Source organism: Phoxinus phoxinus (assembly GCF_949152265.1).
Source record: "Phoxinus phoxinus genome assembly, chromosome: 18".
In the NCBI taxonomy this organism is placed as follows: Eukaryota; Metazoa; Chordata; class Actinopteri; order Cypriniformes; family Leuciscidae; genus Phoxinus; species Phoxinus phoxinus.
In genome coordinates, this window is record NC_136893.1 from 28863814 (window position 1) to 28891214 (window position 27401).

The 27401-nt window shown below is 41.9% G+C and overlaps 2 protein-coding genes across 2 annotated transcripts; one reads left to right on the plus strand and one right to left on the minus strand.

Moving 5' to 3' along the window:
• Nucleotides 1-2467: 2467 nt before the first annotated feature.
• On the plus strand, nt 2468-15366 carry srsf6a (serine and arginine rich splicing factor 6a). The gene is made up of 6 exons (XM_079588627.1): nt 2468-2748; nt 6819-7075; nt 10781-10899; nt 13139-13341; nt 14344-14421; nt 14503-15366. The coding sequence occupies exons 1-6, from the start codon at nt 2642-2644 to the stop codon at nt 14948-14950; spliced, it is 1212 nt and encodes a 403-aa protein (XP_079444753.1). The 5' UTR covers nt 2468-2641; the 3' UTR covers nt 14951-15366.
• Nucleotides 15367-18766: 3400 nt separating this feature from the next.
• On the minus strand, nt 18767-21569 carry LOC306985875 (zona pellucida sperm-binding protein 3-like). The gene is made up of 8 exons (XM_079588620.1): nt 20836-21569; nt 20214-20332; nt 20035-20138; nt 19775-19952; nt 19516-19633; nt 19349-19431; nt 19188-19279; nt 18767-19115 (listed from the first exon to the last, which is right to left on the minus strand). The coding sequence occupies exons 1-8, from the start codon at nt 21379-21381 to the stop codon at nt 19048-19050; spliced, it is 1308 nt and encodes a 435-aa protein (XP_079444746.1). The 5' UTR covers nt 21382-21569; the 3' UTR covers nt 18767-19047.
• Nucleotides 21570-27401: the final 5832 nt, after the last annotated feature.

Sequence of the window (27401 nt, forward strand, 5' to 3'; positions counted from 1 at the left end):
CTAGTTGAGATTACTCTGAACCATCCCTTTATGCCTTTACTATTGTATTTGAATATTGTTTGATTGTCACCATTGATGAGGCTTGTTTGCTGAGTGTTGATGTCTATGTGTGGAGCAATATTAAAGAGGTTGTGTCAAAGGCTGAATTCAGGGACAGTTGTAACACCATGAATTCCTCCCATCAGAAACAACCTAGAGTGATGGCACTCACTGTGCTCATGCTTAGTTAGTTTCCCTCCATTCTTGCCAAAAAGTGAGCCACATTTGAAACTTCCTGACGGAGTTATCTACAAAAGGTTGTTTTTGAGTAAAAAAAAATACTTTTCTTTCTGATGTACTTTTTTGGATACTGTTATAAGATCAAATGTCTATGAATTCAAACAAGTATTATTTAGAATCACTGTTTTGTAAGCTAAAATAAAAATGGCTAACAAGTGTCAAACTTGCAGTCAAGCTAGCTCACATGAGATGAAAACATGGTTGGTGTTACTGGGACGTCCCGTTACAACTGTCCCAGTATCACCAACCAAGTGTCATTTAGGCCTATATTTTAAAAACTAATCAAGCAAAAAAAAGAAAAAAATCGTGTTAATTTGCTAATTAAAAGTAAAATGAGCACTGTGCATTACAAATTAAATGTGAAAGTTTAAATGTAAACTTTTTTGAGGTGTTCTACCCATTAAATAATTTTCTTGCATTATAATTTGACGGTTGCACCTCTTTTTTTGTCATGCAGTATGAAAAAAAAGGTAATCATTACTTAAAAACATGAAATTAATAGTCACAATAAGATGATTGATAGATAATATTTTCCATTTTGCATATATGATTGATTCATTATGTATATATTAGTCATGTTACGGACGGTTGTAACAGTGGAGAGACTGCATTAAAATCAATTTTGCAACCTGTACATATTTCATAAAACCACTTAAATACATTGTTTCAGCAGTTGACAGATTGAAGTTTATAATAAATTGGTTATTCCAGTATAAATATTTTTTGATGTATTGCTAAAAATTGCTAAAAGTGTTACAACTGTCCCTGGTCTCCCCCTACTTTTTCCTTCATTAATGCTTCGACGTCGGTCATGAAAGTACAGAATAAGCACTGACTGCCATTAAACACACATGTTGAGCTGCCCTCTTCATCTTTCTTCATCAATGCAGAATCACTTTCTGAAAACACACACAATTGCTGAACGAGAAATAAACTGAGAAAGAGACTAAAGCAAACACTCATCACCATGATGCTGATCTAAAACAAAATATTATCAACAATTAAACCTCACTTTTGATTAAAACAATGTCTGTGATTCTGCTTGTTATCAGCAGATGTCTCAGGAGCATTATACTAACCTTTAAATTATGTTCTAGCCTATTAACATTAAAGAAACTGGACATTTTTATGTTCTTCTAATGTTACAATCAATGTTCCTAGAATGTTTGTTTTTTTGTTAATAAAAATTAAGTTTCCCTTGTATTCCCGATGTACCCCTTTATATGATGATGTTGAGGACACTATATGATGCAATAAGTCACTGATTGTGATTGATAATTGATGGATCTTCATCTTCGTATTGATTGGACCGTCATTTGACCGAAACGTTGCGGTAAATAAAACAATTTTGATACTTTTGCAAGGATTGATTGCAACTGATTTGCAAACATTGAAAGAATGTTTCAGGAACATCATAGTTTCCTTTTCAAAAAACCTTTTCCTTTAACATTAATGAAACTGAACGTTTCCATAACCAAAACATATTGTTTGGGAAACATTCTTACAACCCAAATTTGTTGTGAGATTTATTAAGTCCTTATATTGTTCCTATGTATATATTTTTCAAAGCATGCTGAGTTGAGTCCCCACAATGAAAATAACGTGTGTAAAGTTTATTAATTAAAGGGATAGTTCACTTTAAAATTAAAATTCTGTCATCATTTACTCACCCTCAAGTTGTTTCAACCCTGTATTAATGTATTTCTTCTGCTGAACACAAAGAAAGATATTTTGGAGAATGTCAGTAACCAAACAGTAGTCTGTACCCATTGACTTCCATAGTAGGAAAAAAAATACTATGGAAGTCAATGGGTACAGACTACTGTTTGGTTACTGACATTCTCCAAAATATCTTTCTTTGTGTTGAGCAGAAGAAATACATTAATACAGGGTTGAAACAACTTGAGGGTGAGTAAATGATGACAGAATTTTAATTTTAAAGTGAACTATCCCTTTAAAGTCGTTCCTTAAAAACCCAACTTGACAGAAAAGTTCCATTGATGTTAATTATGATTAGAGGTTTGTTTTGTTTTTAGCTCAATATACATATTTATTTTATTAGTGTTATTATATTTTTTTAATCGCATCGATCGGTCTAATGAACTATATTACGGCTTTTTAATGTGAAGAAATATTACCGGTTCATCACCGGATACTATATAAACCTTTTGATTTGACTTCGTGCCTCAGGAAAAAGACACATTTTTGACATAGGACTTTTAAGTTGAAAACACTCTTATTTTAGAAGGCGCGCTCCGGGTCAAAGAGCTTCCGGTTTACAACAGGACAAAAGTCTGTTGTGGCTGTTTTCATCTGTTGGAGGTAATCGGTGTTACGGTTGCTGAGCTTAAACAAAATCAACATGCCTCGAGTTTATATTGGCAGGTTGAGTTATCATGTCCGCGAAAAGGATATCCAGAGGTTCTTCGGTGGCTACGGGAAGCTGCTGGAGGTGGATCTGAAAAACGGGTGAGTTCATTCATCTGCACGCGACACGAGGGAGGTAACGGCAGAGCCAGCGTGCAGCGATATTAAATAATCCACCGTCCAAACTGTCTGGTTGGTTTTCAGCTGCAACTATTAGGTTAGTTTTAAGTTCAAGGTCTAAACATTGAGTTGTTACATATAACAGGAGAACTAAAATGAAGGGCCCCTTGATGTAACCAATATGAGTTTGTTTGTTCGCAGTCATTGATTAAACGATATCGCGTAATCAGTGACTGCACATAATCACGCCGATATTTTTGTCTGTACATGTTTTGTCGCAGAAGTGTTCGGCGGATAGTCTCGCCACGTTTACACGCTTCAAGCGCCTCCATTTTCTCGGCCTAGAAACACAGAAGTGAAATGAGCGCCATCGATGCTGGACACGAAGCGGTCCGCTGTGTTTGGGGTTTCTCACGATCACCGCGTGTAAAATCTCGCTCACACACACATACACACGCACGTTTTGTTTCTTGAGAGAGTCAGTATATTGTTATTTGACTTAATCTTCTTCCGGGTAATTTTTTTTGTGACTATTTTCTCATATAACGTTAGCGCTTTTCTGGCTGTCCATCTCTCCAGCAAAGCCTACCAACTAGTTTGTACATGCTAGCTAGATAACATCCTAACAACCACCCAGAAAACCTGCAAAGTCTGTCTGTCTGATAGACTGCTTGGCCTTAAACTTATTATATGAAAACTACTTTGATCTGCAACCCTTAATTTCAAGCTTTTTAAACTACTTTAAACTTTCTAGCAAGGCTTTCTCAAGCCAACAGCAAACTTTTATTTGTGTAAGTTGGTCTGGTTGTAATTACAGTCAAACACATTGATTGTGCAATAAAGTAGATTCTTGCACTGAATTTGTATGTCAGTATTAATTTAGTTAATTTATGCCCTGATTTCACAAATGGGGATTAGGCCTAGATTAAGTCAGGATTAGTTTACTTAAAAAAAAAACTTTTGCTGATAGTTTACTCACCCCGATGTCATCCAAGATGTCCATGTCTTTCTTTCTTCAGTCGAAAAGAAATTAAGGTTTTAGATGAACACATTTCTCCATATAATGGACGTCAATGGGCCCCAAACGGTTCAAGGTCCAGATGACAGTGTCAGCGCCGCTTCAGCGGGCTTTAAACGACACCAGACGATGAATACGGGTCTTATCTACCGAAACGATCGTCATTTCACAAATAAAAATAAAAGTTTAAGTTTTATAAGCACAAACGCTCGCCTTGCTCTGTTCTGTGATGCGCGTTCATGACGTCACGTAATTACGTTGAAAACGTCACGCTTCTATGAAAAGTGAAAAAATTCTGTCCTGACGAAAATATTCTTTTAGGCTTTTTAATATTACAACACCAGGACACACACACGAAATGGGCATTTTAAATGATAAACTGACACAAAGACATTTGAATATGTGTGTATGGTCCTCCTTCCGCACATCTGTAAACACTGACTCGTCAAGCGTGACCTTTTCAGCGTAACTGCGTATTACGTGACGTCACGAACGCGCATCACAGAACAGAGCAAGGCGAGCGCTTGTGCTTATAAAACTTAAACTTTTAAATTTATTTGTGAAATGAGCGATCGTTTCGCTAGATAAGACCCGTATTCATCGTCTGGTGTCGTTTAAAGCCCGTTGAAGCGGCGCTGACACTGTCATCTGGACCTTGACCCGTTTGGGGCCCATTGACGTCCATTATATGGAGAAATGTTCATCAAAAACCTTAATTTTTTTCGACTTTTTAAAAAAAGTGAACATCCTTTAAGTCAGGATTAGGCCCTTAGTTCAATTTGGACATTTAACTAGCTTTTATAAACGTGCCTTTAAAAAACATAACTGGTGTGCATCTTGAGACAAAACAATGGCACTGACATGTGTTAAGAGATATGCCAGTGCAAGTTGCTTTGTTAAAATCGCTCAAACATTTTAGCCTGCGACTAGGCTTAAGCTTTCTGTGAATACAGGGGTTAATTTATTAGACTTGATCAAGATGGTGATTTACTGTCCATTGGGTTCAACAGCATTCAGAAGGGCTTTTCACACTTGAATGGTTAACCCTGGGTCATTATAAACCCTGGGTTAACAATCCTGCTTCGTTTCACACTGCTCGTAATTTACCCAGGGTTAACAATTAATCCTGGGTATTCATTAGCTGGCGTTTCACACTATGCATTCCTAAACCCTGCGATAATGTCCTTGTCTGCATATTTGCAGAAAATGTACAAGTTTTGGGAGTTCATTTTTAGCCTATCTCCTACCCTGAAGTCTGGTTGGCAGAGATTACCTAAAAATTAATGTAAAAGAAAACGTGCCTAATAATTATGCACACCTGAATATAAGGCTTTTTTTTTTAGCCTTCATGAACAATTATATATCACTTATAAATTATTACATATACAAAATTAATAGGCCTGGTAGTTAAAAGATTAATGTGGCTTGGAATTGGTCAAATTCTGCACACACTGCATCCCACGCTTTACGCCACTGCATCCCACGCTTTACACCACTGCATCCCACTCTTTACACCACTGCATCCCACTCTTTACACCACTGCATCCCACTCTTTACACCACTGCATCCCACTCTTTACACCACTGCATCCCACTCTTTACACCACTGCATCCCACGCTTTACACCACTGCATCCCACTCTTTACACCACTGCATCCCACTCTTTACACCACTGCATCCCACGCTTTACACCACTGCATCCCACTCTTTACGCCACTGCATCCCACGCTTTACACCACTGCATCCCACTCTTTACACCACTGCATCCCACTCTTTACACCACTGCATCCCACGCTTTACACCACTGCATCCCACTCTTTACACCACTGCATCCCACGCTTTACACCACTGCATCCCACTCTTTACACCACTGCATCCCACTCTTTACACCACTGCATCCCACGCTTTACACCACTGCATCCCACTCTTTACACCACTGCATCCCACTCTTTACACCACTGCATCCCACTCTTTACACCACTGCATCCCAAGCTTTACACCACTGCATCCCACGCTTTACACCACTGCACCCCACGCTTTACACCACTGCATCCCACTCTTTACACCACTGCATCCCACTCTTTACACCACTGCATCCCACTCTTTACACCACTGCATCCCACGCTTTACACCACTGCATCCCACTCTTTACACCACTGCATCCCACTCTTTACACCACTGCATCCCACTCTTTACACCACTGCATCCCACTCTTTACACCACTGCATCCCACGCTTTACACCACTGCATCCCACTCTTTACACCACTGCATCCCACTCTTTACACCACTGCATCCCACGCTTTACACCACTGCATCCCACTCTTTACGCCACTGCATCCCACGCTTTACGCCACTGCATCCCACGCTTTACGCCACTGCATCCCACGCTTTACGCCACTGCATCCCACGCTTTACACCACTGCACCCCAAGCTTTACACCACTGCATCCCACGCTTTACACCACTGCACCCCACGCTTTACGCCACTGCATCCCACGCTTTACGCCACTGCATCCCACGCTTTACGCCACTGCATCCCACGCTTTACGCCACTGCATCCCACGCTTTACGCCACTGCATCCCACGCTTTACGCCACTGCATCCCACGCTTTACGCCACTGCATCCCACGCTTTACGCCACTGCATCCCACGCTTTACGCCACTGCATCCCACGCTTTACGCCACTGCATCCCACGCTTTACGCCACTGCATCCCACGCTTTACGCCACTGCATCCCACGCTTTACGCCACTGCATCCCACGCTTTACGCCACTGCATCCCACGCTTTACGCCACTGCATCCCACGCTTTACGCCACTGCATCCCACGCTTTACGCCACTGCATCCCACGCTTTACGCCACTGCATCCCACGCTTTACGGCACTGCATCCCACGCTTTACGCCACTGCACCCCACGCTTTACGCCACTGCAGAACAACGATAACTCTGGGTTGAGCACAGTGTGTAAAGTCAAAGGTTTAAGAACTGTAACCTACATTGCTTTTTAGCTTGGCCTAATCAGATCTGTCTTCATAGGTATGGCTTTGTTGAGTTTGAAGACACCCGTGATGCAGACGATGCCGTCTATGAGCTGAACGGTAAAGAGCTGTGTGGAGAGCGGGTCATGGTGGAGCACGCCCGAGGACCTCGCCGAGACCGCGACAGCTTTGGCGGCGGAGAAGGTGGTGGAGGTGGCGGAAGAGGAGGAGGCGGCGGGGGTTATTATGGTGGCGGTGGCGGCAGTGGTGGAGGAGGAGGTGGAGGTGGTGGAGGAGGAGGTGGACGCAGCAGCAGTAAGTACAATAACATCAGTTGCGCTGTGTCTTATTGCAAAGAGTACTTGGTTTTAAATTTCTGGAAACCAGATGCTTCTAAGTGTAAGCATTAAGCAAGAATATATCAGAAGACTTGCTACCCAGTTTTATACTGCTTGCACGTAATTCTTTTTCTTTCTTGCGGTTAATTTAACAAGCAATTATACATTTCTGTATTCGCATTTATATCAAACATCATGCTGTCAATATCAACTTTTCTGCTAAAAAAAATGCTAATAAGCTAAGATGTTTTCTTTCCCCTCCTTTCTTTTGTTTTTAGTAGGGCTGGGCATTATGGCCAAAAAAAATATCTTTCATGTTGTTTCACATCCTGCCTAATGTTGCCCTACAAACAATGTTCACATTGAAGGCTATGAAAACAAATATAGTGAATGTAACTATCTAGGCTATGCTATATGTGCAAAAAAAAGGGCTAAAATCACTTTACATTCTATTGTAATATTACAATAGTGTTTTAAAGCATAAGTTAGAATCAGGCTGAATAGTGTCCGGTGTGTTGGCGTCACACTAATAGATATTCAGCTGCACAATAGCATAAAGAACATATACCTGTGAGGCTGAATAGGCTAAACTAACATTAGCCAGCGAGTCCAGCAAGTTTCTGGTAAGCAAGTTCACCAAGCTCCCGATCTCATTCCACAACACTGAATATATTTGAGTTCTTCCTCGGTGTCGCTTAACAACTCTGCTAACTAGAGCGCCCTCTCGCGGCTGTAGACGGTAATGCTTTCTCTTGGTTCATCTCACTCAGTATGAATTAATTTGATATACAAGTCGCACCTGACTATAAGTCGCAGGACCAGCCAAATAATGAAAAAAAAATAACGGTAAATGTTAACTGGTAATTATTACACAGCAGTGTCAATAGCGCCATCCAGCGGTATGTTATTTCCAGATAACCGCTCAAAACAGAACGCTGGCTCATCCGGGTTACTGTCAGCAGTGCTATACTCTTGCTAGGAACGTTTTTTTCTTCGTGGAAGTTTTGCGTTTGTTGAGCTAATAAAGTATTAACTAAGTCGAATCAATATTTTGTGTAGTTATTTAATTATGCCGTCCAGTATCGTGGACTCGCTCTCTCCTGTATCATACAAACGCAGCAGCCATTTTGTGACTTGTTTTGTACACTGTTGGATTATGAGATACAAACGGGTACGATTTTTAAAAAGTTTAATCTGAAATCATATCTCATCCCCATAATTATTTATGTGGCAAAATGCTGTGTAATAAGTGGTATGACTGTATACCGTATCTCTTAAATGCCTGTCTAGTTTGAACTTGCAGCGCTGCAACTGCTCTCTCCACGTAAGATTTGCGTTTAAATATTTCAACTCTAAAGATCAACATTTCATGTGTAATTATTTATTATGTGGCAAGTAGCCGTGTAATAAGCGGGATAATGTACATCCATCCGGTTGTTATCTCAGAATAAACCCCCTTCAGGCTGATGGAGGCTTGGCGTCAGGCTCCTCATCACCCGTTACGAGTAACGCATTATATTATTATATTAGCCCGCATGCGTTTATTCATTCTTACTGACTTATGCAACAAATTACCTCATAAAAACACATGCATTGTTGTGAGCAAACATTTTTGTGAGATGTTAATTAAATTTTTTTAAACATGTATAAAAATGCCCCCCTAAAAGTTGTTTAAGTGTTAGCCTAGTTTTTTCAGGTGTTTTGTTTTACCGTACCGTGGTATCGACTATTGTTTTTGGCATCTTTACATCCCTAGTCATAATTATGGTAATCTTCTATCGCGCGGCGCTCATTCACTGAAGTGTGTGATGGATAGCGGCGATCGCTTGTCCTCTCCTGACAGCTAAATGGAAATATTTGCATGACTTTATAACATTTACAGACTGAGGAAAACCTTCTTAAACGTATTAAAAGCCGCAAGTATCTGTCAGAGCGAGCAGTGGTAAACTATACACACGTTAACTATATATTACGTATATAAGTTATTTTGAAATCTTAGTCTTAAACATGAGACATGCTTTATATCAAACTTGATGATTCACTTTCCCCGCAGCTGTCCTCATAATATCAAACTACTGTATATCAATATAAACCTCATCCTATATAGTTTATTTAAAATATATTGAATAATCGTACAAACTCGATAAACCACCCAGCCCTAACTTTTAGAAACAATCCAGCTTCACACAGCGTTCTGGATTCCTTATGTTCTCGTTATGTTGATGTAATACTAATGAAATGTCATCTGTGAACATTAAGCCTTTATAGCCCTTCCACATCAGGCCAAGTCATGGCCAGTACTTTCTCAAAGACTGTACTTTGATTGAATTATTCAAATTAGGGGTGTAACAATATACCGTGTCACAATATATCGCAATATGAAAATGCAACTATGTATCGTGAATAGCGAGTATTGTGTATAGTTCACCCAAAATTAAGTTTTTAGTGTCAGTACTACATTAAACTACTATATATAATGCAATGGGGGAATATTTGTGGGTTCTGATAATGCCAAATATCAGTAAAACGTGGCCTACATTATTTTAAATATATCTAGCCAGTGAAAGAGTGCAAGCAAATTTGTCTAAAGCCCAAGCCTATTCATTTACACACCCAATTTAGTATCGCAATAACATTAATATCGTGATCTGTATCGAATCGTGACATGAGGGTATCGTTACACCCCTAGTTCAGATACTTGTTATATGAAACATGTTACACTATTTTGAGAGGGTGTTTTACACCAGTGCTTCTCAAGCCTTCTCCTGAGTCCCCCACCACTGCACACTCCTCACCGCGCACCCGACTCGAGTCTGGCCGTCTCTCCGGATGAGCTGCTGATTGGAGTCAGGTGTTCGATCGGGCACACGTCTGAAATGTGCTGTGGGACAGGCTTGAGAAGCACTGCTTTATACAATGGTGTTTTTTTTACCCCATATACCATTTATTCTTTCTTCTTGCCTTTTAAGCTTGTGTTCTAGCCAAGTGGGAAGTAACCATCAACGTCCATTGTTAAAGTTTCATTTGATTTCCAATTTGATTTCCACAATAACAAAGTCCTTGATGTTTCAATTTGAAAGAGTCCAGTGGGGGCTGAGGCTGAGTCCAAGTGTCGTTGTGGCTAAGATGACTACCTGACCGCCTTGGCCTCTTCACCTTACAATGTGTGTGTGACCTTTGCCCCTTGATGCTTTGGCTGACCTAACCGGAAGCCAAGATGACAGCAGCCTTTTGCCAATAGACCAGGGGTGATGGTGAGGAATGCCATTAGTTATTGCTATGTTGTCCATATGGAAAGCCTCTAGCCAAAATGTAATAGAAATGGAGACATTGGGTTACACTAGCATTTCTGTACGGGCAAGTCCAGATGTTCATGCGAGAATTTGTGAGCCTAATTATTAGACATTTTAAATGTATCAAAATATAATTTTTGCCCTGAAAGACCTGGGAACGATTGTCTTGTTGTCAGTCTTATCAGCTTCTCTCTTATCCAAATAGTAAAGCCTTTTCTGGGAGGCAACAAACTGCTCTTGAGTCTGAACAGGTTGGCAATAAGCAACAGAGGGCAAATATTACTTGTATCCTCTCGTAGGTTCTAATGTTAATTCAGTGGCGTCCATCTTTCCTTGGTTTCTGTGTCATAAAAGGATTTCTTTATGTGCCCTTCCCTTTTCTTCTGAAGGTGGTTACAGCAGCAGCAGGAGTCGCACCGGGCGGGACAAGTACGGTCCTCCTGTCCGCACCGAGCACCGGCTCATTGTGGAGAATCTGTCCAGTCGCTGCAGTTGGCAAGACCTGAAGGTAACGCTGGTGATGTACACACATTAATGCGGACCTGTGTCCATGTTTTCCGTTCTATACAGTGAGCTAGTGTGGTCACGGTACCAAAATTTCAGTATTCGGTACCAATACCTGTGAAAATCCACGGTTCTCTGTACCAATTTTGGTACCAAAGCTTAATTTAGATTAAATTTGCATATATTAAAGTGTATATCCATTTGTTAGATAACATTAGATACAATAAACAATAGTGATATACGAAAGCAATTATTCTCCTTTGGGTAATTTAAAAATGTAGCCCACTAATAATTTTTTTAAATCAAAAGTTTTATCTGTTCATGAACAATCAAGTGTTTGTATTAAATAACATTCACAAAAATACATTAATGTTGTAAAAATATATTGTTCACTCAATGTGTTGATGTTAGATAAGGCATTAATGTTAATGAATGGTATCTTATTGTAGTGTTACCAACTAAACAATTAGATAAAACGTGTTTTATTTGACTTGACTGACCTTTTATTTAATCCAAAACTGCGTTCATATTTATTTAAAAAGGCCTTTTAAACTAGATACAACCGCACACGATACCACTTTAGGGGCCGTTCACATCGTGTTTTATGCGCGTGCAAATTCGTTATTTCAAATGTAGGCGCGCGGCTTATAATAGAAGCATCTCAACAGGTCATGTGACAAAAACCAGCGGCCTTTCCGTAACAACATGGAAAGCTCGGTCGAACAGCCGATCATAGCTGTACAGGGCGGCTTTTTATTTCTCATCTCCATGAATATATCTAGCAGTAAAGCTGATTGGCAACACTACAGTGAGCCAATCATAGTTATTGGTAAAAAATAAGTCTGAATTTAGGAAAACTTGTCCACTTTTTGTCTTTTGAGCTTCCGTTTAGTGATGCATCGAAATTTTGGCAAATGTATATTTTCGGTCAAAATGGTTGTGGAGAACCGCTGTCAAGATATCACATTTTACTACACGATTATCGTGGCCACAAGATTTCACGATAACGATATATTGCGACATCTATAGAAATCTTGAAAAAATACCTAATGCTATCGGCCAGTCTTTTTTCTTTTAAAGAATCTCACCATTGCAGAGGAGCGATCACACTTAATGGCAAACAGTTTGAGAGAACTTCCTTCTGTGAACTGATGTGGCGTCTAGGGCTGCACGATATTGAAGAAAAAATGCGATAACTCATTAAATAATGCGATACGATAATGCTTAAAGTGTGTCAAATAAAAGTAAATTATCCTTAAAATATTTTTTAAATGTAACCTACATGCGTGTTTCATCCCTACAGCTTCTGAAAGTGAACAGCAGAGTTTTACTGTAGCGTAAGAAGTGTTGTTTTAACATCAGTGTAACCCTCGGGGCTCAGGGTTTCCGGAAGGCCTACATTTGGATTATTTAACAACAGAAACTGAATAATCAAATGTGAAAATAAAACTCTGCTTAGTTTTCACTGTATGAATTAAATATGTACTTATTCTTATTAAAGCTACAAAAGTTTTTCAGCCAAGAGCAGAGTGATTTTCTGTTTTGTTCATGACCCCAGTTAATCCGAGCTGTTGCGATATGCATTTGCGATATTTAGATTATTTTGATGTATTGTGCAGCTCTAGTGGCTTCATATCACAGAATGAGGCAGAAATGTATTTATTTCTATACTGTGCTAATGGCCATGTCGATTGACATTGCGTTATAAATATACATTATCCTTATGAAAATACCTGAGATGGCTCGAAGAATACAGATAAACCATACAAGGTCGCAATGGTGTCAATTCTCCACGTTTAATCAGTAAACATTTCTCTATTGCAGTTTTATTCCGTCTTTTTGCAACGTTTTCTGGAACGTCACATCTATTACTCCTATGAGTCTACTTTGTGAAGCTTCTGCGCGAGGGCACCCTCTGGTGTCGAGTGAATGAAACCTTACATGCGAGTTAACGTCCCAAAATCGCCTTATTTTGGGTAAAAATACAACAATATTTCTCTCTAACGATATTTGTAGTAAACGTACAAATAATCCACTAGTTTTCATCTGAATGAGCACTCTTTTAAACTAAAATCCCGGAGGGATGTAAATGTAAAATCCTGAATGGTGTCAGCAGTTAACGGGTTAATGTAACCTTGCCTTTCATTTCGGTGCATTGCTACTTTCTTCATAGTCAAGTGTGTAGTCAAGTCGCCTTTATTCATATAGCGCTTTTCTAAAAAAAAGTTGCGTTCCCTTTGCAGGACTTCATGCGCCAGGCGGGTGAGGTGACCTATGCCGACGCACACAAGGAGCGCGCCAACGAGGGAGTCATTGAGTTTCGCTCCATCTCGGACATGCAGAGAGCGCTGGACAAACTGGATGGAACGGACATCAACGGCAGGAAGATCCGTCTGGTTGAAGACAAGCCGCGCCGCCGCCGCTCGTACTCGGGGAGCCGCTCTCGGTAAGTGCTTATCAAGTTTAACCACCGATTATTAGATTTTTATATTCAAGACACTTTAAAGCTTTGCTAGGATTGGGAAATCATCGTGCCGGGCACTAGGGGTGTAACGATACCCTCATGTCACGATACGATACATATCACGATACGATATTATTGCGATCCTCCAAGACGTATGATAAAAGATTAACAAAAAATGCACTGTTGCTGCACAGGACAGTAGAGACACCAGAATAACAATATTCATGATTCTGGAGCTGTAAATACCTGGACTCTGTCACTGACTAGATACATTTAAAATAATGAAGGCCACTTTATACTGGTAACATCAGACATTAGGCATTATCACTATCAGAACCCACACATATTCCCCCATTGCATTATACATTATTTTCAACATTATATATAGTAGGTTTATGAAGTACTGACACTAAAACTCTGAAAACTTGAATTTTTTTTCTCTCAGAAATGTTTATCTTGGCTTTACTAAACACAATACATATTCTCACTATCCACGATACGTATTGTTGCATTGCTATATATTGTTACACCCCTAACTGGGCACTTTTCACCTCTGGTGTACCACAAGGTTCTAGCTTGGGCCCTATTTTATTGCTGGTTATTACTTTAAAGTTGAACTATTATGCAAAGTTCACTTTTACGTTGTTGTTGGACATAATTGTATCCGCACACAACCACCCTATTATAAAAACCCATTCACTGCGTCTGTAATTTTCCCCATAAATCAGAAAGTGTCTCTAAATGATACATTCATTGATGTCACAGTAGAACAGGCCCCGCCCACATCGGCCTTATTAGCATAGCTCCACATACGACGACTTCCTTTTTGTAATGGCTTTTTTCTCTCCTGTCTTATATTCACTGGACACACAGTCCTGCCTCATACTGAATGCTGCTAAGATAAGAGCCGCAGTATTTACACTTACAGTTGAGTCTGCATGTAATGCTGGGATGTGAGTGTTAAACTCTCCTCTTCTCCCCCAGGTCTCGTAGCCGGCGTCGTTCTCGTAGTAGGAGTCGGCGTAGCAGCCATTCTCGGAGCAACTCGAGATCTCGCTCAAGGTAGGAAGAAATAACGAAGCTTGATTTGAATGCGAGTAGTTGTTTGTACCTTTCCCTTCAGCTTCTGATCGTCTTCCGCAGGTCTCGCTCTCGCCGACGCCGCTCCCGCTCCAGGTCCCGGTCCAAGTCCGGACACAAGTCTCGCTCCAAGTCTCCGCCGAGCAAGTCTCGCTCGCGCAACCGTAAATCTCGTTCTCGGTCTCGCACGCACAAATCCCGCAGCCGATCAACCAGTCGCAAGTCTCGCTCCCGCTCAGACGAGCGCAAGTCCCGGTCCAAGAGCACTTCTAAAGTGAAGTCAGACCGCGGACGGTCCCAGGAGAAGTCGGTCAGCAGGAAGTCCCGCAGCCGATCTGCTTCTCCCGTGGAGAATGGCGATGGGGGGCGTCCCAAGTCCAAGTCCGCCTCCCGCTCTCCGACACCTCAGGCTGGGAAGTCTCCAGACAGGCATTCACGCTCCCGCTCAAAGTCTGGCTCGCGCTCCAAATCCCGATCCCGGTCCCGTTCCAGATCCAAGTCCCAAGACTAGTTTTAAGTGCCGTCTGAATTTTTTTTTTTTTTGTTCTTGTTTTTTCTCCCCTTCTTAGGAGTCCAGTTGTCCAGGATAGTTTTCTAATGGTAATGATGGGATCCAGGTCCAAGTTATTGCATTAGTTTTAACTTACCCATCTTCAACAGAGTGAATCATAGCTTCGATATTTTATATACGTACCAATGGCATGAGAATAATATTGATTTCATTTAGTGTGCTGCATGTCAATCTTTTATAAACGATGTCCTCTGTGCTGTGGCTGGGAAAGGCCTCTCTCTCGGCAGTCACTCGGCTGGCACCTGCGTCCTGTGGCTTAGGAAATGCTCACTATTATCTGAAAAATCAAGGTTTCCTTCTCTTCATTTAATTAATTGAAAACTGTCTGATTTTGTTTTATTAAAATTTACAATCTATTTCACTGTTCGTGTTTTTTTTTTATGCCGTTTTTACCAAAACTCATTGTGAAGGGCTATACCAAAGATAACAATGCTAAATGTTGAATAATCATTTTAATTGGTGAGTAGGGAAGTCCACAACTGCAATAATGACACCGATGAACAATATCATTTTAAGATTTTTTTTTTCAGTTGATGAATAAAAACATTGACAGCCAATCAGAATCCAGCATTAAGCTTTGGAGAACTCAAGTCTTTAGAGCAACATGACAAGTAAGCTCAGCTCTTAGATCATGGGGGCTGGTGACCCTCTTCACTGCTGAAGCCTGATCTCTCTGCCTAGTTTGTGTGGTGCACTGTTGGCACTAGTCGGTCCCTAATCGTGGAATCCAGTCGATCTGATTGGCTGTTCAGCTTCAAGAACCACTGCATGAGAACAAAAACGGTTGCCATGCTATTCAAATATTAGATATCAGCAAAATTTCACAGTTCTCAATACCAACTTTGATACCACGAGAATGGCTGTTAAAATAAAGTCCTTATTTATTGAAGACAAGTGAATGGTTAATAAAAAAAATTTAATTAAAAGCAGAAACGATGATTTTTTTTAAACTTTTTTTTTTTTTGTAGCAGTTTCTATACAAACACAAAACATATCAAAGTCTCACAAAATGTATACAAAAAGTATTCTACATAAAATCTAATAAAAAAAGAACCTCCCACACACAACATACAGAGAGAACAATTAAAAAAATCAAATCCATACTTAATCAAACTTAAAGAAAAAATTAACATTAACAATGGAGTGAAGAGATAGTTCACCTTATTTTAGCGTTAGAGCGAGTGTGGCCGTTAGTACCTGTCGAAACTTCTGGTCTAGTCCGCTTCCAGTTCGCTGAGCTGTACAACAGTCCGTCATGCTGCGCGTTATTGCAAACTTGTTTCTCATATTTAGGGCCCAAGCCCTAATGTTTTTTTAAGGATTTTTGTTCAAGGCTCCCAGAGGTTTTTGGGGCCCTTAACATGTTCAAAACCTGATCATATTGATCGTAGGCTCATTAAAGTTGATCTGAGTGTAAAGTTCATCTCTGTGAAAAAGCCTGTAATGCTCAAAATAGTGTGTGTGTGTGTGTGTGTGTGTGAGAGAGCGTGCCTGTATCCACACATGCACAGGTCCGAGGCCTTTATCTTTGCAAGCACACGTGTAATATTGTAAGTGAACTTGATGAACATCCTCCTCCTGATATTAAATGTTTCTCTTAGTTTTGATATCCCACATTAATTTTCAATGGATGGCCATTTTTGAGCAATATGAACTCAGATCAATCTGTCGGTTTAAAAAATAAATACAAAACCTAATTGAAAGAAACCAAGTTGGCAAAAATATTAAATTTGATATTTGGTGGTAATACCGTAACGAGTTTTATAGGTTAGTTTTTGTTGGCCAAAAGTGTGACTTGCATTTTGTAAAAGATAAAAGCATTTCAAAACAACCTTCCTGGTTAAACATTAAAGCACTAGTGGGATAAACTGCACTTTTGTCCATATTGTGTTGTATATTAACAGATTTATCCACAAATAATACTTTTTTTTTACTCAAAAACTGAGGTGCATGAGCTCAGATCAGTGAGGCCTACGATCAATCAGACCCAACCAGAAATACAGAACCTGTGCTAAATGAAAGAAATCAAGTTGGAAAAAAGATTGAATCCAATATTTGGTGATAAAGAGTAATGAGAGATTTATTAGCAGTTTTTTGTAGGCTGGTAATTTGTCATTTGTCAAAATTACTCACTCAGGGGTATAACTACTTCCCCCAAAATTGGTAAAGTCAGTAGGTTTAGTCCAATGAGTTAACGTTAACTAGCATTTTCGGGGGAAAGACAATCCCCTCCGGATCAAAATGACTCGAACACAACATGAGGGTAAAGACATAACCTACTGTTAAAGTGAACACCCTCCCAGCCAGGCATTTTGTGTGTATTTGACCGTTTAGGCCTGATTTGAGAATTATTTGAGACCGTTTGATAAAAATAAAAAATAAAAAAGACAGTTATGAATAATATGAAGAATTTACAAACATGTAGCTTGAGAAGAACTTGAATTTCCCTGAAAAGGGGAAATTAGCTGGATGTAAAATAGATATATATGAAAATATTTAATATACACTGATAAGCCACTACATTAAAACCACTGACAGATGAAGCGAATAACATTGATTATATCGGTGCATGGCACCTGTCAAGGGGTTGGGTATATTAGCTAGGCAAGTAAACAGTCAGTTCTTGAATTGTATGTGTTAAAAGCAGGAAAAATAGGCCAGCGAAAAGATCTAGTGACTTTGACGAGGGCCATGATGTCGAAGGACCCCTAGACCCACACGTTGGCTGCGCAGACATCGACTCGTCCCCTCGCTGCACTACAGGCAATGACTTCACATGTCCAACCTGATTTCACTGACACTTCTGAGGCAGCGTAACGGTTTAATGATCGACAGCAAAATAGAGAAAGCTTTAGTGAAAACTAAATGAAAACTTTAGATGTCGAAGATCTCAAAAATGAAGTTTATTACAGCACTGCAGTGGCAAGGTACACAAAGCACCTCGGGTTCACCACGTCAGAATGAACCCAGAACATCCAAACCTTTTATCCTGCTACAGTTTATCACTCTTAATGTAAATGAAGTTGCTCTTGTTTTACCAGCTGTGGTCTGTATGCTAATGAAGTTCAGCACCCCGTTGTCTGAGAAGGTTCTCTGTGTCCCTCATCCATTGCTATTCTACAATTGGCTTTATGCCCAGCTGCACTACTTCCTGAACTTTAGCCAACTCCTTTGTTTCCTGTCTGCCATTATTGGACAAACTGATTAATCCAGGTGTGTCTGATTATTTTCACTGAGGTCAGGCACACCTGGATTAATCAGTTTGTCCAATAATGGCAGACAGGAAACAAAGGAGCTGGCTAAAGTTCAGGAAGTAGTGCAGCTGGGCATAAAGTCCATTGACTTGCATTTGTCTGCTTTGAAAGACTCTGCCTCCACTGAAATTACATTATAGTGTCAATTATAGTGACACTAAAGCATGTCAACAATGCTCAATGACTAAAATTCCATAAAAGCAAAAACTAATTTAACTTGGTTAAACTGTGCAGAAGAGTGACAGCAGAATGTCTCGCTTAACTTAATCATACAACTGAGGAACCGCCGTTTCTGTTAAACACTGACATGTTGGTATTGTGTAGCGTGACACTCGTGAAGCAATTATCTGAAGACGTTATTCTCAACGTTTTATGGCCGTAAATCCTGACATATGAAGCACATTAATGCATTTGTAATCTTTTGAGAGTGCCGAGACAGTGGGTGGGAGCTTCGAGATAATGTTGGCTGCTTGAGATGACAGGTGTGTGTTGCTCGACCTCAGTGGTTGTGATTTCCCCCAGTAATTATTCTTTTAAACAAATAGCTTCAAAAGCTTTTACTATCTTTAAGGTTCATAATTTAAAACTCCCTATGGAGAAAGTTAGTAAATAACTTCTGGAACCCTATGGTTGCATGCTATATGGGACTTGAATTGTACAGTAAGACTATCAGTTTCACCACATTGGCAGAATGAGGGACTTTTTCCAAGTCAAAAGCAGTTAAACCAGACATGAAGCAAAATGACAAGTCAGATACAATCAATGATTGATTTGTCAGTTTTATTAAGAAGGTCTCTTTTGCCCTTGAACCATTACAGGACCAAGTGAGGCCTTGCCTTCCCACTGAATGCCTAGAGAGAAGAAGAAAGTCAAGTTAGAGACTTGAATCAAAAGCAACCTTAGAAAGAGCAAAAGCTACCAACCTCCATAGGGAGAAGCAGCAAATTCACCATCAGGACCACATGTTGAGTCACAGCAACCACAAACTTGGTCATTACCATCAGCAGCAAACCACCTGCAATAAACAAAGACATGGAACCTTCAACATGAGAAACCTCAACTTAAATTAAATAAAAACACGTACCCATTGGCAAAAGAACAGGATTTGCGCGGAGCGTCACTGGGTGCAGAAGCAAGAGTTGCCTTCAGAATACACGTTATGTAGATCTGCAAAGGGGTGACAGACAAAGTCACAAAACCAAAGCAGATGGGAGGAGAAGTCAATTAACTCATAATATTCGTAGTACATACAGAAGGACTGCTGCCTTCCTGGAACATAAATGCCTCCAGCTGGAACTGGATCTTGTCAACCTGGGATCGAGGCATGAAGCGGGAGCTGGAAGCTGTAGTTTTGGCATCCACAAAGCACCTGACGACGAAACAATCACAAAGAGCAACTCATGATGTCAACTGCAGAGCATCAAGTAACAAGACCTTACCCATGACTGTGACAAAGTGGTTACAAAAAGCAACTTAAACAGTCCTACCACATCAAGGGCCATGACCTTACCCATGATTCTCAATGAAGGAATATCTTGGAAGAGAGTTCACATCAGGTACTTGAGTGGCCACACAGCGCTCCACAAACACACGCAGAGGCACATGATTGTACTGCTTCACAGATGCCTCGATGTTAATAACACCACCCAGGAAATACGAGTATGAAGGCCTCTGAGAGGACCAATCATCTACAAAAAGAACAAAATTTAGGCACAGCCAGAATAGCAAGGGTAAAGGTTAATTTTATTAAAAGACCAAACCTGTACCAACCCATCATGATCTTCAGGGAGAACAGCAAGACTTCTTGACCTGCCTCTGTTGAGGCATAAGGGACCCATGTTGGCCTCAAGGCATCACTGCTTACATTTTGGAGCCTGCGGTTCATGAAAGTACCCATTAAATGGTCTCCCAGTTGCACGAGGAAGTGCAGAAAGTCACAGATCACTTACCTTTGATAATGACATTGAACACCAACAATTGCACCATCGGCACGGGTAATCGGAGTACCTGCAAGCGCCTCAGGGGTGTAGGTAAGAGAGAAGGTGTAGACAAGCTCATCCTCATTCATCTGTAAAAAGATTGTGGTTACCAACAGGGTCATCCCAAAGACTTTACATACACCAAGACAGGACACTCATATTGCTATGAATAGAAGGTACACTCTGCAATAGTGGAATTCCTAAAGAGCAAATCACCAATTAGTAAATTCCTCACATAAGCACAGCTGCCCTCAGAAGCTCTGGTGTTGCCAGAGATAGTCAATGTTTTGGAGACATGCACTTAGGATTGAACATGCACATTGGATGTTCCAGGGTAAAAACTAGCTTTAACTATTAAGGCACAAGATTTATTGTTCTTGTTTCTTAAACTCCTTTCATACATTTTATGGGATAGTTTGCATCAGATGTTGGTTTGAAGGGTTACTAAAGGCAAGTAGCTTAAATTCAGGATTTACCCATTCAAACAGAACTTGGTCTTAGCTGCCCTGGCATTGTAAAATCAAGTGAACGGACTTTCCTTGAAAGATCCTCTGCCACAACAATTAAACCATTAAGATTTATGAGTTCTTACCATCAGCACGCTGTTGCAGTCCTGTAATTCATACTCAAAGATGAGCACTCTTGACTCAGGATCCTGACCAACAACAGGACATCCACCTAAAGACAGACCAGTTGGCTGGATCAACTGACCATTGCTGAAAAAGTCCTGCTGGACCTCTAAGAGAACCCGGTTCTCGCCACATTGAACCGCTACGCTGCTGGGAGTCACGGGTTGCCTCAACTGGAAGTCCACCGCTAACTCGCTCTGCACCTCGGGAACTATGGGATACCTCCAATCCAAAGGTTTCACTGGACCCTGCAACAGCTGCTTCTCCTGAAGGCCAAAAGGTTCTTGTGCAAGGCTTTTGGAGACGGGACCCAAAGGACTCTGAAACTGAGAAGCCACTTGCAAAGGGTTCCAGAGCCCACGAGGAGAAAGGGCAGGACTTCTGGAAGCTGCATCTAATTTTGGCCCCATGCTTCTTGGACTATGACTGGACCTCAAACTTCCCAAGACATCAGGCAGATCAAATGTAACAATCACAACCAGCACTAAGACAGCTTTCAGGAACACCATCCTAACAACCTTTAACACAAACACCACAACACACAGCAGTGCTTGGCTTTGCCATTTTGTACAGCTTTGAGTTAAGGTGGCTCCACCCCTTCTACCTTACTTGATTATCCTAGATTCTCCTCTGGACCTGTAGACTGTATGCATCTTGTCCAAATAACCACACTTGACCACTTGTCTACATAACCTACAGTATTTCCGGTCTTTGGTCAAAGTGTTTAAGTGGTTTGAAGACCGCAAGTGTGTGTAGAACTTTTGATTACCCAATAGGACACACACTTTTAGGTTTTTAAGTTTACATAGCTTTAATTACACATTTTGATTTCAAGTTCTTTGCATTTTAAAATGAACTTATAAATGTCTGTTTAGAAATCCCTAGGTAACAAAAGACACAATTTAAAAATTGTGATGCTTGTATTAAGTGATGAAATGCAGTTGCAAATGTTGTACAAGAATATACTCTCACTTCTTTGCACCATTAACATGTAATGTACAACACTTTGTTTTACTACCAAATTATGTGTAATTTTTCATTATTTTAACTTACAGTGAAATGTTTTCAGTTTCACTTTATTTCTATGGTTCCTTTAACACATTTTGTTGACTATATGTAACGTTACACCTACATGTCTACTAACTCTCATTAGAGTGTTAGTACAGTGTTAGTAGACTGGTAGTGTTAGGGTTAGAATAAGATGACATGTACTTGCAAAGTTACTTATAGTCATGCGAGTTCCCAAACATGATGCATGATGGGATACACTTGCACGTGTCGTCAAGACATCAAGTGTAGATTTTTGCACAAGCACTTTGTCTCTCTTATCACATTGAGGGAGAATTTACATTATACAATTTTCAACTAAAAACTTGTTTTGTTCTTTTATATGACAAGAGCGTTTATGGGCCTAAAAAATCAAACTTTTGAAAATGAATTTCAAAGTGCAAGTGTACACAACAAAAACATTATTTTGTGAAAAATTACTTTATGCACATACATATAATGTGTTCAGTCTATGGAGTGTTGCAGAGTCCAAGTACCAAGTCGCTACTGGTTCCTTCAGGATTTTCCTATCATACTTTGCAGTTCTGTTCTACAACGTACACAACACAGACCTCAAACGGTTTTCTCTTGTTATTAAAAACATAAATTTTCTAAAATTAACATGCTGCATCAATTTGCGCTAATAGGTGTGAAAAACTAAATTTCAAAGTGAAAAACCCCATAGGAAAATGCCAAATGAACCAGCAGCAAATTAGTCTTGTACGAGTGATCAAACTTCGGTGGAAGTTGAATATTTAAACAAGTATCAAAATATGTAGAGAAAAGAGAACAGGAATATTAAAAGACAGACTCAATAACATCACCCACAGTGCTTCATGGGACAAGGCGTTCCCTGCAGAGCTCTTTTGGAAAGATTTGTTTGCCAAATTAGAGACAGAATTATGTACCAAGTACATCAGGATTTACGGGAAGTGTTCCCAGTCCCGGCTGTTCTAAACTATGCAGCCTAACATTGAATTATAGAAGTCTATAATGTGTGATGTGTATGCTAGGCCGAAGAGATGTGTTTTTAGTCTAGATTTGAACTGACAGAGTGTGTCTGCTTCCCGGACAATGTTAGGAAGACTGTTCCAAAGTTTTGGTGCTAAATAGGAAAAGGATCTACCGCCAGCAGTCGATTTTGATATTCTAGGTATTATTAACTGGCCGGAATTTTGAGATCGCAGTAGACGTGAAGGACTATAATGCGTTAAGAGCTCGCTCCAGTACTGCGGAGCTAAACCATTTAGTGCTTTGTAAGTGATCAGCAATATTTTAAAATTTTAATTTTGTGAATTGGTAGGTTTCGTTAGGTTTTGAAGAAATATACAGCTGAGTATCGTCGGCATAACAGTGAAAGCTAATTCCATGTTTCCTAATGATATCTCCTAATGGTAGCATATACAGAGTGAACAGCAGCGGTCCTAGTACTTAGCCTTGTGGTACGCCATACTGATTGATAAGACATCTCTTCATTTACTGCTACAAACTGATAACGGTCAGATAAGTATGATTTAAACCATGCTAGTGCAATTCCACTAATGCCAACATAATGTTCGAGTCTATTTAAAAGGATGTTGTGGTCAATGGTGTCAAATGCAGCACTAAGATCAAGTAATACTAATAGAGAGATACAACCACGATCGGATGATAAGAGCAAATCATTTGTGACTCTAACGAGAGCTGTCTCGGTACTATGGTACGGTCTAAATCCGGACTGAAAATCCTCACAGATATCATTTCTTTCAAGAAAAGAACACAGTTGTGAGGATACTGCTTTTTCTAATATCTTTGACAGAAAAGGCAGATTCGAGATCGGCCTGTAATTCCAGAGATCCACCTATAGCTGGTGTGTGGTGAGCGCTCTGTCTCCACCTATAGCTGGTGTGTGGTGAACGCTCTGTCTCCACCTATAGCTGTTGTGTGGTGAGTGCACTGTCTCCAACTATAGCTGGTGTGTGGTGAGTGCACTGTCTCCACCTATAGCTGGTGTGTGGTGAGTGAACTGTCTCCACCTATAGCTGGTGTGTGGTGAGTGAACTGTCTCCACCTATAGCTGGTGTGTGGTGAGCGCTCGGTCTCCACCTATAGCTGGTGTGTGGTGAGTGCACTGTCTCCACCTATAGCTGGTGTGTGGTGAGCGCTCTGTCTCCACCTATAGCTGTTGTGTTGTGAGTGCACTGTCTCCACCTATAGCTGGTGTGTGGTGAGCGCTCTGTCTCCACCTATAGCTGGTGTGTGGTGAGCGCTCTGTCTCCACCTATAGCTGGTGTGTGGTGAGCGCTCTGTCTCCACCTATAGCTGGTGTGTGGTGAGCGTTCTGTCTCCACCTATAGCTGGTGTGTGGTGAGCGCTCTGTCTCCACCTATAGCTGGTGTGTGGTGAGCGCTCTGTCTCCACCTATAGCTGGTGTGTGGTGAGCGCTCTGTCTCCACCTATAGCTGTTGTGTGGTGAGTGCTCTGTCTCCACCTATAGCTGGTGTGTGGTGAGTGCTCTGTCTCCACCTATAGCTGTTGTGTGGTGAGCGCTCTGTCTCCACCTATAGCTGGTGTGTGGTGAGCGCTCTGTCTCCACCTATAGCTGTTGTGTGGTGAGTGCTCTGTCTCCATCTATAGCTGGTGTGTGGTGAGTGCTCTGTCTCCATCTATAGCTGTTGTGTGGTGAGCGCTCTGTCTCCACCTATAGCTGTTGTGTGGTGAGTGCTCTGTCTCCACCTATAGCTGGTGTGTGGTGAGCGCTCTGTCTCCATCTATAGCTGGTAGCTGGTGTGTGAGCGCTCTGTCTCCACCTATAGCTGTTGTGTGGTGAGCGCACTGTCTCCACCTATAGCTGGTGTGTGAGAGCTCTGTCTCCACCTATAGCTGGTGTCTGGTGAGCGCACTGTCTCCACCTATAGCTGGTGTGTGTTGAGCGCTCTGTCTCCACCTATAGCTGGTGTGTGGTGAGCGCACTGTCTCCACCTATAGCTGGTGTCTGGTGAGCGCTCTGTCTCCACCTATAGCTGGTGTGTGGTGAGCGCTCTGTCTCCACCTATATCTGGTGTGTGGTGAGCGCTCTGTCTCCACCTATAGCTGGTGTCTGGTGAGTGCTCTGTCTCCACCTATAGCTGGTGTGTGGTGAGCGCACTGTCTCCACCTATAGCTGGTGTCTGGTGAGCACACTGTCTCCACCTATAGCTGGTGTCTGGTGAGTGCTCTGTCTCCACTTATAGCTGGTGTGTGGCGGTTAAGCCAGTCTGTCTGCTTCCTGACCTGAGCCCCAGATTGTCATGTTTTATCTCTAAGACTGTGTGCCAAATTACTAGAGAGAAGAGCAGCACCATCCCAGGAGGGATGAATACCATCTCTTTTCAACAGGTCAGGTTTGCCCCAAAAACTTTTCCAATTGTCTATGATTTCATTATTTTGCAGACACCACTTAGACAACCAGCCATTATGTGATGACAATCTGCTAACTATATCAGCACTCCTGCGAACAGGAAGGGGGCCAGAGCAAATTACAGTGCCTGACATAGTACTTGCGAGTTCACACACCTCTAGCTGTTGTGTGGTGAGTGCTCTGTCTCCACCTATAGCTGGTGTGTGGTGAGCGCTCTGTCTCCATCTATAGCTGGTGTGTGAGCGCTCTGTCTCCACCTATAGCTGGTGTGTGGTGAGCGCACTGTCTCCACCTATAGCTGGTGTGTGAGAGCTCTGTCTCCACCTATAGCTGGTGTCTGGTGAGTGCTCTGTCTCCACCTATAGCTGGTGTGTGGTGAGCGCACTGTCTCCACCTATAGCTGGTGTCTGGTGAGCACACTGTCTCCACCTATAGCTGGTGTCTGGTGAGTGCTCTGTCTCCACTTATAGCTGGTGTGTGAGAGCTCTGTCTCCACCTATAGCTGGTGTCTGGTGAGTGCTCTGTCTCCACCTATAGCTGGTGTGTGGTGAGCGCACTGTCTCCACCTATAGCTGGTGTCTGGTGAGCACACTGTCTCCACCTATAGCTGGTGTCTGGTGAGTGCTCTGTCTCCACTTATAGCTGGTGTGTGGCGGTTAAGCCAGTCTGTCTGCTTCCTGACCTGAGCCCCAGATTGTCATGTTTTATCTCTAAGACTGTGTGCCAAATTACTAGAGAGAAGAGCAGCACCATCCCAGGAGGGATGAATACCATCTCTTTTCAACAGGTCAGGTTTGCCCCAAAAACTTTTCCAATTGTCTATGATTTCATTATTTTGCAGACACCACTTAGACAACCAGCCTTTAACGTTATTTTTAGACTGGCGAAGTCAAACATCATTAGTGCCGACGTGAATAATAATTTTAGAGAATTTATTATTAGCATTAGCCAGCAATTTTAAATTTGCTTTGATGTTGCTTTGACGTGACAAAACACCACCTGCTTTGTGATGACAGGTGTGTGCTGCTCGACCAGGGCTGAACGATGTCTTGCTAGATGCAGAGAGAGGTTTTTCATGTTGCAGAGTACATAACTTTTGCAGTTCTTACATGTCGCATGACTTATCTCCAACTCTGTTTTAGAGTTAAACCAAAATACTCCTCCATCCATCCATCCATCCATCTTCTTCCGCTTATCCGGGGCCGGGTCGCGGGGGCAGCAGTCTAAGCAGAGATGCCCAGACTTCCCTCTTCCTAGCCACTTCCTCCAGCTCTTCCGGGGGGACACCGAGGCGTTCCCAGGCCAGCCGGGAGACATAGTCTCTCCAGCGTGTCCTAGGTCTTCCCCGGGGTCTCCTCCCGGTGGGACGCGCCCGGAACACCTTCCCGGGAAGGCGTCCAGGAGGCATCCGGAACAGATGCCCGAGCCACCTCAGCTGACCCCTCTCGATGTGGAGGAGCAGCGGCTCTACTCTGAGCTCCTCCCGAGTGACCGAGCTCCTCACCCTATCTCTAAGGGATCGCCCAGCCACCCTGCGGAGGTAGTCCAAAACGTGGGTTCGTGGAAAAAAGCCCATGTTAATAAGCTGCCATTGGACGCATAATGGGTCGGAGGGATCGTAGTGTGAATTGGGAGGCCGTGGCCCCACAGACCTGGTGGGAAGTGGGCCTTTATTACTACCCCCCCTATTCACGGAATACGACCTACTTGCCACGGGACCGTGGCTTTTTGGACACCTCTAGTGGGCGACAGAGAGCATGTTGCCCCCAGGACCACCCCCCCCAACACCCCCCCAACACCCCCCCCGTCCCACGAACCCACTATTTGTCCAATAACCCACTATATTGGGCAAATGCCCCCCCACCCCCCCGGAACACCTCCCCACCACCCCCCCCGTCCCACGAACCCACTATTTGTCCAATAACCCACTATTTGGCGCAAATGCCCCCCCACCCCCCCAAACACCCCCCGCCACCCCCCCACCCCCCCACGTCCCACGAACCCACTATTTGTCCAATAACCCACTATTTGGCGCAAATGTCCCGTAGCCCCCCCCCGACACCCCCCCACCCCCCCCGTCCCACGGACTCACTATTTGTCCAA